Genomic DNA, 17,141 nt, shown 5'->3' on the forward strand with positions numbered 1-17,141 from the left:
ACGCGGAATTGGCCCTGTATTTATCCCCGCCGTGGGTTCTGGGGTATTATACGCGGAATTGGCCCTGTATTTATCCCGCCGTGGGTTCTGGGGTATTATACGCGGAATTGGCCCTGTATTTATTCCCGCCGTGGGTTCTGGGTATTATACGCGGAATTGGCCCTGTATTTATCCCGCCGTGGGTTCTGGGGTATTATACGCGGAATTGGCCCTGTATTTATCCCGCCGTGGGTTCTGGGGTATTATACATGGAATCGGCACTGTATTTATCCTGCTGTGGGTTCTGGGGTATTATACATGGAATCGGCACTGTATTTATCTGCTGTGGGTTCTGGGGTATTATACATGGAATTGGCACTGTATTTATCCTGCTGTGGTTCTGGGGTATCATACATGGAATTGGCACTGTATTTATCCTGCTGTGGGTTCTGGGGTATTATACATGGAATCGGCCACTGTATTTATCCTGCTGTGGGTTCTGGGGTATTATACATGGAATCGGCACTGTATTTATCTGCTGTGGTTCTGGGGTATTATACATGGAAATTGGCACTGTATTTATCCTGCTGTGGGTTCTGGGGTATCATACATGGAATTGGCACTGTATTTATCCTGCTGTGGGTTCTGGGGTATCATACATGGAATTGGCACTGTATTTATCCCGCTGTGGGTTCTGGGGTATTATACATGGAATTGGCACTGTATTTATCCCGCTGTGGGTTCTGGGGTATTATACATGGAATTGGCACTGTATTTATCCCGCTGTGTGTTCTGAGGTATTATACATGGAATTGGCACTGTATTTATCCCGCTGTGGGTTCTGGGGTATTATACATGGAATTGGCACTGTATATATCCTGCTGTGGGTTCTGGGGTATTATACATGGAATTGGCACTGTATTTATCCTGCTGTGGGTTCTGGGGTATTATACATGGAATTAGCACTGTATTTATCCTGCTGTGGGTTCTGGGGTATTATACATGGAATTGGCACTGTATTTATCTGCTGTGGGTTCTGGGGTATTATACATGGAATTGGCACTGTATTTATCCCGCTGTGGGTTCTGGGGTATTATACATGGAATTGGCACTGTATTTATCCCGCTGTGGGTTCTGGGGTATTATACATGGAATTGGCACTGTATTTATCTGCTGTGTGTTCTGGGGTATTATACATGGAATTGGCACTGTATTTATCTGCTGTGTGTTCTGGGGTATTATACATGGAATTGGCACTGTATTTATCTGCTGTGTGTTCTGGGGTATTATACATGGAATTGGCACTGTATTTATCTGCTGTGTGTTCTGGGGTATTATACATGGAATTGGCACTGTATTTATCCCGCTGTGGGTTCTGGGGTATTATACATGGAATTGGCACTGTATTTATCCCGCTGTGGGTTCTGGGGTATTATACATGGAATTGGCACTGTATTTATCCTGCTGTGGGTTCTGGGGTATTATACATGGAATTGGCACTGTATTTATCCTGCTGTGGGTTCTGGGGTATTATACATGGAATTGGCACTGTATTTATCCTGCTGTGGGTTCTGGGGTATTATACGCGGAATCGGCACTGTATTTATCTGCATAAACTCTAGGGGCTCAGTACCTTGGTTGACCAACCCATCCCAACATGTTCTCTTCACTCATTCAGACACCTTGGGGCACAAACTAAATATCCTTCCTGTGCCGACAGTTTATCAGGGATAAATACAGAGTTCTAGATGTTGAACAGGGAACTCATGGACACAACAAGTTCTGCGCTTTATCCATGACACGTTTAAGAATATTTTATTGCTTTCTTTAAACAAGTTTCCTCTACAAACAGCAGAGTTTTATCTCCATATAAAAATACAAACAGGAATTTTGTACATCTTTAATGAGTTGTGGGAAAATCACAACTAGTTCATCTCCTTTAACAATGAAAGAAGAGCCTTCTGGTTCATCTGCACTTACCCTCTGGCCAATCAGAGCTTCCAGTAAAGCGCTACTCACTTTCTCATGGCGTCCACTCTAAATATCCATAAAATACCCAGTAACCCCATGTACGTATATACACGGCTGCACGTATTTTACAAAAATTGAAGAAAAAATAAATCCTAACGTAACTGTCAGCCTGAAACGGTCAACTGAAAGTACTGCAATATCAAGCGGACGAAGGTCACATGTTCAAAACTCATCAATGACCTTTCATTAAGAGAAACATCCTCCATTTCATTAACAAAAAGACACAAAACAAGTAGCTTTGGGTTTCCGACGGCAATTTTTCTATTTTTGTTACTTTCGAAATAACGGAATAGGAAAAGCGACTGATAAATACCCCTTCGATAAATATCAAACCCCTTCCGACATTTCTGAAATGGCCGCCGCTCTGTTTTCCTCGTACATTGTAATGTAAGTGTCGACCATTAAATCTAAATCTTGTTTGGAATCGTAGTTTATGTTCAGCATCGCCAGTTGGCACGACCGGTGCTCTACGGCGGTGTTTCCCAGATACGCCTTCAGGCGCTTCCGCCCCACTTCGAACTTCTCATTGTCCACTTTGATGACAGGGAGGATGCAGAGAACCTTCAGCAGAGCAAACACGTTGGGGAAGAACTTTATGTCGGACAAGTGGAGAGACTCGTAGATGTTCGACGGAAGCTCCACATCTTTCCCTCTGTGTTTCCACTTAACCCTCCAGCAGTGAAGCTCCGCCGAGAGAGTGTCGGGGTTGGGAAGGTCGCACTTGTACATGTCCGTGTTGTGCTCCTCGCTGGTGCTGAATTTCAATTGGCCCATCACAGAGGGGACTAACGATAAGCATTTCAGTGCTTTCAAATGCTGTTCTGAAAATATATCCTTCAGTCCTTGTATGATATGGTGAATAGTTGGGACGCTGAGTGCATCTTTGTAGAAGCTTTCCACCGTTAAATCCGGCTGGAGATTGGTGAGCTGCAACGTATGGAATCTGCTCGGCAGTTTAACTTGGACGCTGAGCTTCTCTGCGAGGTTTGTGGCCTCCTCAAACCAAAACTCATGATACACCTCGATGTTATCTTTCACCTCATTCAACGAGTGAAGCACGGCTGTCAGACTGTTGGCTGCGGAGAATATGTCCGACGTCAGTCCTTGTAAGTTCTTCCCAAACGCCCGCGTGAAGGACAGGGCATTCTTTAATATCACGTTCGTCACAATAAAGTCAAAGTCGCTCAGGGCGCTTGAGAGAATGAACGCGCGGCTGGTTACCTTTGTGTTGCATTTGAAAGAATTATCCGAAGTGATTTTGTCCAAGCAGAGGATAAAGGCCTGAAGAAGGCCGACTATAATCTCGAACGTATCGTGTCTGCTTATCCACTCCGTCTGAATGACGTTCTTATAATCGTCAGCCTTCTCCTCATTACCCTGAAACAGGACCTTGATGGTCCTTTCTAATTCCACTTTCAACTGGGGCAATTTTTGAAAAAAGGAATAAAGATCCTTCATGGCGCCAAGAACGATGGAAACTCCAGCCACGGGAATGGCTTTGGCCAGCCATATATTTAAGGCACACGTAGAACTCAGAGTATGAACCACCTGCGGATACATCTCCAACAGCTGAGAGGCTACAAATTTCATGTTGGCCGAGAGTCCGCTGGAGGTGACGTAAGCCTGCCCGCGGCAGAATTCCATGTTTAGGCCCCACTTTTCCGTCATCGTTGTGTGGAAATTAAGGGCCAAAGCTTTAGCGTCGCCTTCGCAAGGTAAAAATCCGAGAAACTCTTCTCTGAGATTATTCGTCTCGTCTATGAACCTAACAAACACAGGCATGTGTTCCTCCCCACCCAAACTGACCGCGTCCTCCATAACGACGGAAAAGAAATTGGCATCTCGGACCTCTCGCAGAATCTCGTCCCGTATGCAGCTCTCGCATATCTCCAACATGTGTCTCTGCTGCGTTCTAGAGCAGTACTCTAGGTTCACAGCCGTCGTCTCAAATCGTTTCCTCAATAGATCATCCCCGGAATTGATCCGGTACTCCAGCAAAGCCTGGAAGCTGTCGGGGATAAATACCCCAGTGGGTACTTCAGAGTTATGGCCTTCCAAAGGGATGTTCTGCTTGCCCATTAGTATTAAAATTTCAAACAGGGACTTTAGATAGTCTTTGTTTTCCTTTTCTTCGGGCGTTAAAGTCGGCCCTTGACCGATCTGTAATACCTCCACTTGGTGATCTTCAGTGTCATTATTGGATTTGTGATTTTCTTGATCGGGAACTATGGCATCATCTGCAAAAACATTAGCACAGGTCAAGCAGAATAACCATAAAAACCCCCTAAAAAATAAAAGTTTTAGTATTTTATAGTTCTATGGTCTCCAAATGATTAGCCTTCCTATACTGCTGATTTCCAGCCCGCAAGAGAACTTGTTGTTTGACTCTCTGTACAGGCTATGAGCAAACTTAGGGGGCTGTTCCTGCTGAATTGTGCTTAGTACAGGGGAATCCCTATGTGCCATAGTTTTATGGTATCTCTCTGTACAGGCTATGAGCAAACTTAGGGGGCTGTACCTGCTGAATTGTGCTTAGTACAGGGGAATCCCTATGTGCCATAGTTTTATGGTATCTCTCTGTACAGGCTATGAGCAAACTTAGGGGGCTGTTCCTGCTGAATTGTGCTTAGTACAGGGGAATCCCTATGTGCCATAGTTTTATGGTATCTCTCTGTACAGGCTATGGGCAAACTTAGGGGGCTGTTCCTGCTGAATTGTGCTTAGTACAGGGGAATCCCTATGTGCCATAGTTTTATGGTATCTCTCTGTACAGGCTATGGGCAAACTTAGGGGGCTGTTCCTGCTGAATTGTGCTTAGTACAGGGGAATCCCTATGCTGCCATAGTTTTATGGTATGTCTCTGTACAGGCTATGAGCAAACTTAGGGGGCTGTTCCTGCTGAATTGTGCTTAGTACAGGGGAATCCCTATGCTGCCATAGTTTTATGGTATCTCTCTGTACAGGCTATGAGCAAACTTAGGGGGCTGTTCCTGCTGAATTGTGCTTGAACATGCTGCCAGGAGATGATATCTCTCTGTACAAACTATAACCCACACTGCCTGTATTCCCTGAATGTATTTAATAAAATCTCTCCAAAAGAAAACTTACATTTCCGTTCCTTTAGCATGCGAATTTCTTCTTCAGTCTAAAAAAAAAAACATTTAACACTGAATTAACTGAACACATTCACACCATAAAGTTTAGAGAAAAAGGAAATGTTACATTCATGGACGGAACTGGGTCTGTCAGACCATTTCGGCAGCTTATCCCCCTGTGTATGGGGCCCCCCTGACCAATATCCCTATCCCTGTAATCTGTTCCTTCACACAGTAGGAATAAATCCCATGTTTATAGGCTGAAATCCAGCTGCAAAACTGTTCTACTCTTTCTGCATCATTTGTAATCCTGGCAGGGGAGGAGGGACTAAAACACTGATGTTACAGATTGTAACAGCTTCCCCACAGCTTACAGACAGCCTGCAGGAACTACATAACCCACAATGCATTGCACTGGGATGTTCCTTTCCTTATTGACATCGCGTGTGCAGCAGGGAATTGTGGGATTGGGAGGAGGCAGGCTGAAGGCTGAGGGACAGGCGGCTACGGTTATATTTTATTTGAGTCACAAAGTAGTCAGAGCAGAAGGGGAACAGGGGGCGGGGCTTGGGGAACAGGGGGCGGGGTTTAGGGAACTGTTCCAAACCAGATTATTACATTAAACATCAGGAAAAGGCTGCAGTAATTGATGTATATTGCAAAGTTGCGCGTTGTTGGGGCCACAGAGGTGGAAACGCCACGTACCAGCTCCTTTATTCTCTTCCTGCGCCTCCCGGGGTTATTCAGGTGACTCGTAAGGTCAAATATGGTCGGAATGGCATTTTCCCTAAGGACGGTCCTGTACGGACTCTGGGAAAAAAATCAATATAAAAATATGTTTACAGCAAAACCTCCTTGGAGCAGAGAACATTCTGTATATCAGATACTGAGGGGAAAATGAAACAATTAAGAAATAGATCCTTATTAGGACGCCCGACGCGCTTTGGGCGCACCCGTTGCCCATGGGAACAGCAGTAGCCTAGCAACACTTACACTCCTGCAGATCATGGAATCCTCGAAGTGCTGAGCGCACAGCCGGTAATGTTTATTGAGCTGGTCGGGGGTTTTGTCCTCCAAGTCGGCTCTTCTGCAGTTCTCAACCCATCTCTGGCACCTGTTGGGCAAATAGTCATTGGATATTAAACAGACAGGGTGACTATAAAGAGTCGGTGAGAGCAGCAGTTGAACTAGAACAGTAGGGTGGTACAACACAAGCATTTTGACCCCTGCTGTCCCCTGTAGCATTCATCATACTATTTAGCTGCACTAAGCAGCGAGTAATCTGCCGCTGCTCCCCCAGAACCAAACCAATGGGATCTGCCGCTGCTCCCCCAGAACCAAACCAATGGGATCTGCCGCTGCTCCCCCAGAACCAAACCAATGGGATCTGCCGCTGCTCCCCCAGAACCAAACCAACGGGATCTGCCCCTGCTCCCCCAGAACTAAGCCAATGGGATCTGCCCCTGCTCCCCCAGAACTAAGCCAATGGGATCTGCCCCTGCTCCCCCAGAACTAAGCCAATGGGATCTGCCGCTGCTCCCCCAGAACTAAACCAACGGGATCTGCCCCTGCTCCCCCAGAACTAAGCCAATGGGATCTGCAGCTGCTCCCCCAGAACTAAGCCAATGGGATCTGCAGCTGCTCCCCCAGAACTAAGCCAATGGGATCTGCAGCTGCTCCCCCAGAACTAAGCCAATGGGATCTGCAGCTGCTCCCCCAGAACTAAACCAACGGGATCTGCCGTTGCTCCCCCAGAACTAAGCCAATGGGATCTCTCGCTGCTCCCCCAGAACTAAGCCAATGGGATGTGCCGCTGCTTCCCTAGATCTAAGCCAATAGCATCTCCCGCTGCTTCCCCAGAACTAAGCCAATAGCATCTCCCGCTGCTCCCCCAGAACTAAGCCAATGGGATGTGCCGCTGCTCCCCAGAACTAAGGCTACGGGGTCTCCCACTGCTCCCCCAGAACTAAGCCAATGGGATGTGCCGCTCCTCCCCCAGAACTAAGCCTACGGGGTCTCCTACTGCTTCCCCAGAACTAAGCCAATGGCATCTCCCGCTGCTCCCCCAGAACTAAGCCAATGTTCTACTCCAGCCCTTAACAGAGGATTCTGGGAAATGTAACTGAGCAGAGTCCAGAGAGGGCAGGACATAATGATTACAGACCCAAACTCACCCCTAGTACTGGTTCCTTACCTGTCCGGGTCCCGGGGGAAGCGGAAGAAGGCCAGGTCCGACTGGGTGCTTTTCCGCGTACAGTTCGGGGCAGCGCAGAAATTTGGCATTTTCTCCTTATTGTAATAATAACCGGCAGGGGAACCGGGCCCCTCCTCCTCCCCTCACCGAGGGGGTACACTGAGTACCGAGCCCGGGGTACAGAGGGACCCAGTTAGCGCCACACTGCTGTGAGGAATCAGCGCCGGCCGCCAAGCAAACGTCCCAGCATGCCCCGCGCCTCAGCTCTCACCACTTCTTGTGATTCTATGGTACCAGCCATAGGGCTTCCAAACACCATAGAGTAGAGTCTTGTCGGTCAGTAAGTCACATGATCAGCGCATTTCTGTGCAGAACTGTGGGAAAAAGGGACATATTTATGGTTAAAGGGTCATCACATGTTCCAGTTAGAGCGGTGACTGAATATCTGTCTGTATATATATATATATATCTGTCTGTGTGTGTATATATATATGTCTGTCTGTCTGTGTGTGTGTGTAATGGGTTTCAGGCAGTGAATGTGCTGCTCACACTGGGCTGTTACTGTGCCCGGCATGTTCTGCAGGGAGGCCCATATATATTTGGTTCTGTACATCACAATAATGAGCTTTATATGAAACAACTCAGATGCAGTTGAATCCCATAACCCCCAGGCCCCACATACAGCAGCGCTACAGTCAGTGGCTGGAGAAACCACAAGGCACACAGATCCGCACTACTCCCAGCGAGGGACATAATGCTGAATAGCCCGGGGCCACACCAGCCCCCCTGAAATCTTCCCTGTTGCCCAGCACTGCTTTACAGTACCCCCATATTATAACCCTTCATATTGGCACCCCGTGAGTATTACCTGCCCCATCAGCAATCCTTTATATTGTGTCCCATCCCAGAACCGCCATCCCAGTACCAACCAGCTACACTGTCCCCTGCCCCTACTGTACCGACCCCCCTGCCCCTACCATCCCGCCCCTACCGACCCCCCTGCCCCTACCATCCCGCCCCTACCGACCCCCCTGCCCCTACCATCCCGCCCCTACCGACCCCCCTGCCCCTACCATCCCGCCCCTACCGACCCCCCTGCCCCTACCATCCCGCCCCTACCGACCCCCCTGCCTCTACCATCCCGCCCCTACCGGCCCCCCTGCCCCTACCATCCCGCCCCTACCGGCCCCCCTGCCCCTACCATCCCGCCCCTACCGACCCCCCTGCCCCTACCATCCCGCCCCTACCGACCCCCTGCCCCTACCATACAGACCCCCCTGGCCCTACCATACAGACCCCCCTGGCCCTACCATACAGACCCCCCTGGCCCTACCATACAGACCCCCTGGCCCTACCATACAGACCCCCCTGGCCCTACCATACAGACCCCCCTGGCCCTACCATACAGACCCCCCTGGCCCTACCATACAGACCCCCTGGCCCTACCATACAGACCCCCCTGGCCCTACCCTACCGACCCCCTGGCCCTACCCTACCGACCCCCTGGCCCTACCCTACCGACCCCCCTGGCCCTACCATACAGACCCCCCTGGCCCTACCATCCCGCCCCTACCGACCCCCCTGCCCTACCATCCCGCCCCTACCGACCCCCCTGGCCCTACCATACCGACCCCCCTGGCCCTACCATACCGACCCCCCTGGCCCTACCATACAGACCCCCCTGGCCCTACCATACAGACCCCCTGGCCCTACCCTACCGACCCCCTGGCCCTACCCTACCGACCCCCCTGGCCCTACCATACAGACCCCCCTGGCCCTACCATACAGACCCCTGGCCCTACCCTACCGACCCCCCTGGCCCTACCCTACCGACCCCCTGGCCCTACCCTACCGACCCCCCTGGCCCTACCATACAGACCCCCCTGGCCCTACCATCCCGCCCCTACCGACCCCCCTGCCCCTACCATCCCGCCCCTACCGACCCCCCTGGCCCTACCATACCGACCCCCCTGGCCCTACCATACCGACCCCCCTGGCCCTACCATACAGACCCCCTGGCCCTACCATACAGACCCCCCTGGCCCTACCCTACCGACCCCCTGGCCCTACCCTACCGACCCCCCTGGCCCTACCATACAGACCCCCCTGGCCCTACCATACAGACCCCCTGGCCCTACCCTACCGACCCCCCTGGCCCTACCCTACCGACCCCCCTGGCCCTACCCTACCGACCCCCCTGGCCCTACCCTACCGACCCCCTGGCCCTACCCTACAGACCCCCCTGGCCCTACCATACAGACCCCCCTGGCCCTACCATACCGACCCCCCTGCCCCTACCATACAGACCCCCTGCCCCTACCATACAGACCCCCTGGCCCTACCATACCGACCCCCCTGCCCCTACCATACAGACCCCCCTGCCCCTACCATACAGACCCCCTGGCCCTACCATACCGACCCCCCTGCCCCTACCATACAGACCCCCCTGGCCCTACCATACCGACCCCCCTGCCCCTACCATACAGACCCCCCTGGCCCTACCATACAGACCCCCTGGCCCTACCATCCCGCCCCTACCGACCCCCCTGCCCCTACCATCCCGCCCCTACCGACCCCCCTGGCCCTACCATACCGACCCCCCTGGCCCTACCATACCGACCCCCCTGGCCCTACCATACAGACCCCCCTGGCCCTACCATACAGACCCCCCTGGCCCTACCCTACCGACCCCCTGGCCCTACCCTACCGACCCCCCTGGCCCTACCATACAGACCCCCCTGGCCCTACCATACAGACCCCCTGGCCCTACCCTACCGACCCCCCTGGCCCTACCCTACCGACCCCCCTGGCCCTACCCTACCGACCCCCCTGGCCCTACCCTACCGACCCCCCTGGCCCTACCCTACCGACCCCCTGGCCCTACCATACAGACCCCCCTGGCCCTACCATACGACCCCCCTGCCCCTACCATACAGACCCCCCTGCCCCTACCATACAGACCCCCTGGCCCTACCATACCGACCCCCCTGCCCCTACCATACAGACCCCCCTGCCCCTACCATACAGACCCCCTGGCCCTACCATACCGACCCCCCTGCCCCTACCATACAGACCCCCCTGGCCCTACCATACCGACCCCCCTGCCCCTACCATACAGACCCCCCTGGCCCTACCATACAGACCCCCTGGCCCTACCATACAGACCCCCTGGCCCTACCATACCGACCCCCTGGCCCTACCGCACAAAGATAATAGTTATATATATATATATATATATGTCACCCAGCACAGCGCCATACCCCCAGCCCCATGTATATCCCCCCCCCAGTCTCCCACCCCCTGACCCATATAAATACCCCTGACACAAACCCTAATCCCCATAGGCAGTTGTTTGCCCCCCAGCAGCATATAATAAGGCCGGTACCCATCCCGCCCCCAGTTCTCCCGGGGCCCTGCTGCCCGTCTCGGCCCTACACCCCCCAAACTGACTCCCCGGCCCCCAGGCCGTGTCCCTTGCAGCCCCCCGTACTCACCGGGCCGTTCCACTCTGGCTATGCCGTTCCGTAGCGCAGGATGTCCGTGAGTCAGGCTGCACAGTCCGTCTCCTCTCTCCGGGCATTCAGAGATGCGGGGGCGGGGCTACGGCAATGGGGAGGCGGGAAGTGGCCTGTCACTGTGACATCACCTCCGCCATAACCTGGGTGGGCGGTACATTCTCTTCCGTCACTCACTGCCTGGGAGATGGGCGGGGCCGCCTTCCCTCACTCACTGCCTGGGAGATGGGCGGGGCCGCCTTCCCTCACTCACTGCCTGGGAGATGGGCGGGGCTGGCTCTGACCCTATATAGGGCTCTGACTGGGCCGCCTTCCCTCACACAAACTGATACAGAGTGAGAGTGGCCGCACATACAGCACTTACCCTGCAGCTCATACTCACTGGGCTCTGTTCCCCATGCTGCCGCCCCTCACTCACTGAGAGATATGATAGGGGGGTTATACTGGGACTGGCCCTATATGGGATACTGACAGGCCATACAAACTGCAGCTGACCCAATTTACCTCAGTACCTATGGGCTCTACACATACTGGGCCGGATCCCAGCAGAACCAGGGCCTGTCTCTATTGCAACTGATCCAACAGGATCTGTTTGTACAATGGTGTATATGTTCTGCACTTGTTCCCACAGGGCCTATTTTCTGTAAACCTACAGCCCCCCCCCCCAATCCTTCTGTACCAATACCAGCAGCACCCATATTCTGTATACACACCAATCACAGCACCCTTGTTCTCTGTATGTATTGGGACTGGTCCCAACTGGCCCATGGTCTGTATATGTTCTGGAAGTGAATCCAGTAGCACCCATGGTCTGTTACATTCTGATACTTATCCCGGCAGCACCCGCGGCCTGTATAGATACAGGGACTGATCCCGGCAGCACCCGCGGCCTGTATAGGTACAGGGACCGATCCCGGCGGCGCCCGCGGCCTGTATAGGTACAGGGACCGATCCCGGCAGCGCCCGCGGCCTGTATAGGTACAGGGACCGATCCCGGCAGCGCCCGCGGCCTGTATAGCTACAGGGGCCGATCCCGGCAGCGCCCGCGGCCTGTATAGGTACAGGGACCGATCCCGGCGGCGCCCGCGGCCTGTATAGGTACAGGGACCGATCCCGGCGGCGCCCGCGGCCTGTATAGGTACAGGGACCGATCCCGGCGGCGCCCGCGGCCTGTATAGGTACAGGGACCGATCCCGGCAGCGCCCGCGGCCTGTATAGCTACAGGGACCGATCCCTGCGGCGCCCGCGGCCTGTATAGGTACAGGGACCGATCCCGGCGGCGCCCGCGGCCTGTATAGGTACAGGGACCGATCCCGGCAGCGCCCGCGGCCTGTATAGCTACAGGGACCGATCCCTGCGGCGCCCGCGGCCTGTATAGGTACAGGGACCGATCCCGGCGGCGCCCGCGGCCTGTATAGGTACAGGGACCGATCCCGGCAGCGCCCGCGGCCTGTATAGCTACAGGGACCGATCCCTGCGGCGCCCGTGGCCTGTATAGGTACAGGGACCGATCCCGGCGGCGCCCGCGGCCTGTATAGGTACAGGGACCGATCCCTGCTGCGCCCGCGGCCTGTATAGGTACAGGGACCGATCCCTGCTGTGCCCGCGGCCTGTATAGGTACAGGGACCGATCCCGGCAGCACCCGCGGCCTGTATAGGTACAGGGACCGATCCCTGCTGCGCCCGCGGCCTGTATAGGTACAGGGACCGATCCCTGCTGCGCCCGCGGCCTGTATAGGTACAGGGACCGATCCCGGCGGCGCCCGCGGCCTGTATAGGTACAGGGACCGATCCCGGCGGCGCCCGCGGCCTGTATAGGTACAGGGACCGATCCCGGCAGCGCCCGCGGCCTGTATAGGTACAGGGACCGATCCCGGCAGCGCCCGCGGCCTGTATAGATACAGGGACCGATCCCGGCGGCGCCCGCGGCCTGTATAGGTACAGGGACCGATCCCGGCGGCGCCCGCGGCCTGTATAGGTACAGGGACCGATCCCTGCTGTGCCCGCGGCCTGTATAGGTACAGGGACCGATCCCTGCTGCGCCCGCGGCCTGTATAGGTACAGGGACCGATCCCTGCTGCGCCCGCGGCCTGTATAGGTACAGGGACCGATCCCTGCTGCGCCCGCGGCCTGTATAGGTACAGGGACCGATCCCTGCTGTGCCCGCGGCCTGTATAGGTACAGGGACCGATCCCGGCAGCACCCGCGGCCTGTATAGGTACAGGGACCGATCCCGGCAGCGCCCGCGGCCTGTATAGGTACAGGGACCGATCCCGGCAGCACCCGCGGCCTGGAAAGATACAGGGACCGATCCCGGCAGCACCCGCGGCCTGTATAGCTACAGGGTCTTTTACTCTAAATCTGTTCGGCAGACTTCCAACAAAATTATAGAGAAATCTACTCCTATTTGAGAGGAAGGTGGACCTTACAAAGAGCTCTAGCCATGAAGGCATTCTGGGTCCAAGTCCCCAAGGCAAATAGTGCAGTTAAAGCATCTTCTTATCACTTTTATGTTCTGGACCCCAACCTAGTTTGGTTGCCGTACTGTGATATTGTTTTGGACAGACCATCATTATCAAGGCTTATTAAACTGAGATAGATTGTGGTGGGACAACCTCTGTTTTTGGGGTGGGTTTAGAGCTAATTCTGCATTTTGGGGCTCTACTGGGAATAAGGCATCTCTTATAGACATATATCCAGAGTCAGTGGGCCCCTGACACCCCGTGGAGTCTCTATAGTTTTACCTGATGGCCATTGGTCAATCTGTTTTTACATTTTGGCAGGTGAGATCCAAACAGAACCCACTGCCCAAACCACTTACTAAAGGGGACATGCAGGGATCATGTCTGGCCAACTGAATCCAAAACCTTAGATCATGTGACATTAAATATGAATCACTATATGACAATATAAAGGGGAGGTACTACCTGCGGTGATGGTGCCAGCGTACAAACTATTAATATTTAGCTGATGAGGAGAATTCTCTCCCCCCCCCCCGGGGCCCCTGGGTCGTTCCTATGTAAGTACCTAAACGAGGCTGTTATTATATACCCTGAGTATCACTATAATAACTGGGATTTCCTTTCATCCTGCGCTCTGGCTAATTCCCTGATTGGCCAACTGCCCCTCTGGCCCAGCTCCCACCCTGATTGGCCAGTCACTCAGCTGCTGGGCGTGTCTCTAGCGCAGCCCCTCCCGGCACTGCCCGACTGTACAGCAAATGCCTCTAATTATCAGAATCCAATTTAATGACATTTTAGAAGAGCCCTTAATGCCCCTTGTCCTGCCCCGGATTATACTGAGTGGGACACGGGGGGGGGGGGGTAATTGTCTCTGCTTCCTGGAAAGTAACTTCCAACTGCACTGTTACCCTTCTGTATATATATATATATATATATATATATATATAGTATGAAAAAGACCAGCAACTCCGGGATTTCTTATGAAAAATCAAAACATGTATTCAAAGTAGCATAAACAGCCGACGTAACGTTTCGGTCCCCATTGGGACCTTTCTCAGTATATATACCATTAACATATTCCCCAGCACCATACCGACATCATTCCCATCAGCCCCTGCCCCAGTGAGCTTACAATCTAAGGTCCCTATCCCATTCCCATCAGCCCCTGCCCCAGTGAGCTTACAATCTAAGGTCCCTATCCCATTCCCATCAGCCCCTGCCCCAGTGAGCTTACAATCTAAGGTCCCTATCCCATTCCCATCAGCCCCTGCCCCAGTGAGCTTACAATCTAAGGTCCCTATCACATTCCCATCAGCCCCTGCCCCAGTGAGCTTACAATCTAAGGTCCCTATCCCATTCCCATCAGTCCCTGCCCCAGTGAGCTTACAATCTAAGGTCCCTATCCCATTCCCATCAGTCCCTGCCCCAGTGAGCTTACAATCTAAGGTCCCTATCCCATTCCCATCAGTCCCTGCCCCAGTGAGCTTACAATCTAAGGTCCCTATCCCATTCCCATCAGTCCCTGCCCCAGTGGAGCTTACAATCTAAGGCCCTATCACATTCCCATCAGTCCCTGCCCCAGTGAGCTTACAATCTAAGGTCCCTATCACATTCCCATCAGTCCCTGACCCAGTGAGCTTACAATCTAAGGTCCCTATCCCATTCCCATCAGTCCCTGCCCCAGTGAGCTTACAATCTAAGGTCCTTATCCCATTCCCATCAGTCCCTGCCCCAGTGAGCTTACAATCTAAGGTCCCTATCCCATTCCCATCAGTCCCTGCCCCAGTGGAGCTTACAATCTAAGGTCCTTATCCCATTCCCATCAGTCCCTGCCCCAGTGAGCTTACAATCTAAGGTCCCTATCCCATTCCCATCAGTCCCTGCCCCAGTGAGCTTACAATCTAAGGTCCCTATCCCATTCCCATCAGTCCCTGCCCCAGTGGAGCTTACAATCTAAGGTCACACAACACTAGGGTCAGTTAGGAGCCAATAAACCTGCCTGTATGAGGATGGGGGGGTGGAAGAAAACCGGGACACACAGAGGATATCTCTAATATGAATAGAGAATAGCGCCCCTAAGTGACCGGTGTGTATCAGCTCTGGGCAGCTGTAACATAAACATGGATTCCATAAGCTCCTCCCACTGCCCGGTATTAACTCCCTGCCCCCCCCCCCGGCACATAATCTCTGATGATCCACAGGCTTCTATATATAGGCTGCCAGTAATACTGCCCGTCACTCCCAGCACCGATACCCCCCCACTGGGCACCGATACCCCCCCACTGGGCACCCATACCCCCCCACTGGGCACCCATACCCCCGCACAGGGTACCCATACCCCCGCACAGGGCACCCATACCCCCGCACTGGGCACCCATACCCCCGCACTGGGCACCCATACCCCCGCACTGGGCACCCATACCCCCGCACAGGGCACCCGTGCCCCTCTCCCTACCCTGCAGCCTGTACAGATGCAGTTTCTCCTGCAATCAGTTGGCCAGCTGGGCTAATTCCGGGTACAACAGTCTGGGGCACTGCAAGCCCAAGCAGCATGGGGGGAGGGCAACCTTTAATACTAGGGGATCTGTACCTAGGAGCTTACACTCTATAAGGAAACTGCACTTGTATTGGAAACTTGTCTGGTCTTAAGAGCTTACAATTTATTTGGAGGCGCAGGCTTCTTGCTCCACTGCCTTACCCAGTACACAAGGGGTGCCTTACACATCCCAGCATCCCATTAGGGGTCCCAGATGCTCATAGTTCCTTCCATCTGCCGCAGACTACAACTCCCATAATCCTGTGTTGGGGGATCAACAGTTCCTTATAGGAAATAATTAATGAGTTATTATGTTTCTCCTTAATTCCCCTGACAAGGGCAGTTACCAGCGCCCCACCCAGCATTACTCACTGGGGCTCAGCGGCCTCTCTCCTAAATCCCCCGGCTCCTCTGTCACTGGAACCCGCAGCGTCGCTCCAACCCTCCCATCAACTCCCTGACCCAGAGGCACATCCAACATCCCCACTGAGTAAGGAACCCCTTCCTATACTGATGGGGAGATCCCCTTTCCTCCCCACCCCCAATGAATCACTCATTCCCCCTCTCTTGGTAGGGAATCCCATAACCTGACTGCCCTTACAGTAAGGAACCCCTTCCTATGCTGGTGGGGAGATCCCCTTTCCTCCCCACCCCCAATGAATCACTCATTCCCCCTCTCTTGGTAGGGAATCCCATAACCTGACTGCCCTTACAGTAAGGAACCCCTTCCTATGCTGATGGTGAGATCCCCTTTCCTCCCCACCCCCAATGAATCACTCATTCCCCCTCTCTTGGTAGGGAACCCCATAACCTGACTGCCCTTACAGTAAGGAACCCCTTCCTATGCTGATGGGGAGATCCCCTTTCCTCCCCACCCCCAATGAATCACTCATTCCCCCTCTCTTGGTAGGGAACCCCATAACCTGACTGCCCTTACAGTAAGGAACCCCTTCCTATGCTGATGGTGAGATCCCCTTTCCTCCCCACCCCCAATGAATCACTCATTCCCCCTCTCTTGGTAGGGAATCCCATAACCTGACTGCCCTTACAGTACAGAACCCCTTCCTATGCTGATGGGGAGATCACCTTTCCTCCCCACCCCCAATGAATCACTCATTCCCCCTCTCTGGGTAGGGAACCCCATAACCTGACTGCCCTTACAGTACAGAACCCCTTCCTATGCTGATGGGGAGATCACCTTTCCTCCCCACCCCCAATGAATCACTCATTCCCCTCTCTGGGTAGGGAACCCCATAACCTGACTGCCCTTACAGTAAGGAACCCCTTCCTATGCTGATGGTGAGATCTCCTTTCCTCCCCACCCCCAAT

The 17,141-nt window shown here is 53.7% G+C and overlaps 1 protein-coding gene across 1 annotated transcript; it reads right to left on the reverse strand.

Annotated features, from left to right (window-relative positions):
* Nucleotides 1-1,778: 1,778 nt before the first annotated feature.
* Nucleotides 1,779-10,855, reverse strand: thap12 (THAP domain containing 12). Its single transcript, NM_203722.1, is given in 6 exon segments — nucleotides 1,779-4,247; nucleotides 5,119-5,155; nucleotides 5,811-5,915; nucleotides 6,099-6,219; nucleotides 7,300-7,673; nucleotides 10,794-10,855. Coding segments are annotated over 5 exon segments (2,262 nt in total). The 5' UTR covers nucleotides 7,389-7,673; nucleotides 10,794-10,855; the 3' UTR covers nucleotides 1,779-2,337.
* Nucleotides 10,856-17,141: the final 6,286 nt, after the last annotated feature.

This window comes from Xenopus tropicalis, chromosome 2, assembly GCF_000004195.4.
Source record: "Xenopus tropicalis strain Nigerian chromosome 2, UCB_Xtro_10.0, whole genome shotgun sequence".
Lineage (NCBI taxonomy): Eukaryota > Metazoa > Chordata > Amphibia > Anura > Pipidae > Xenopus > Xenopus tropicalis.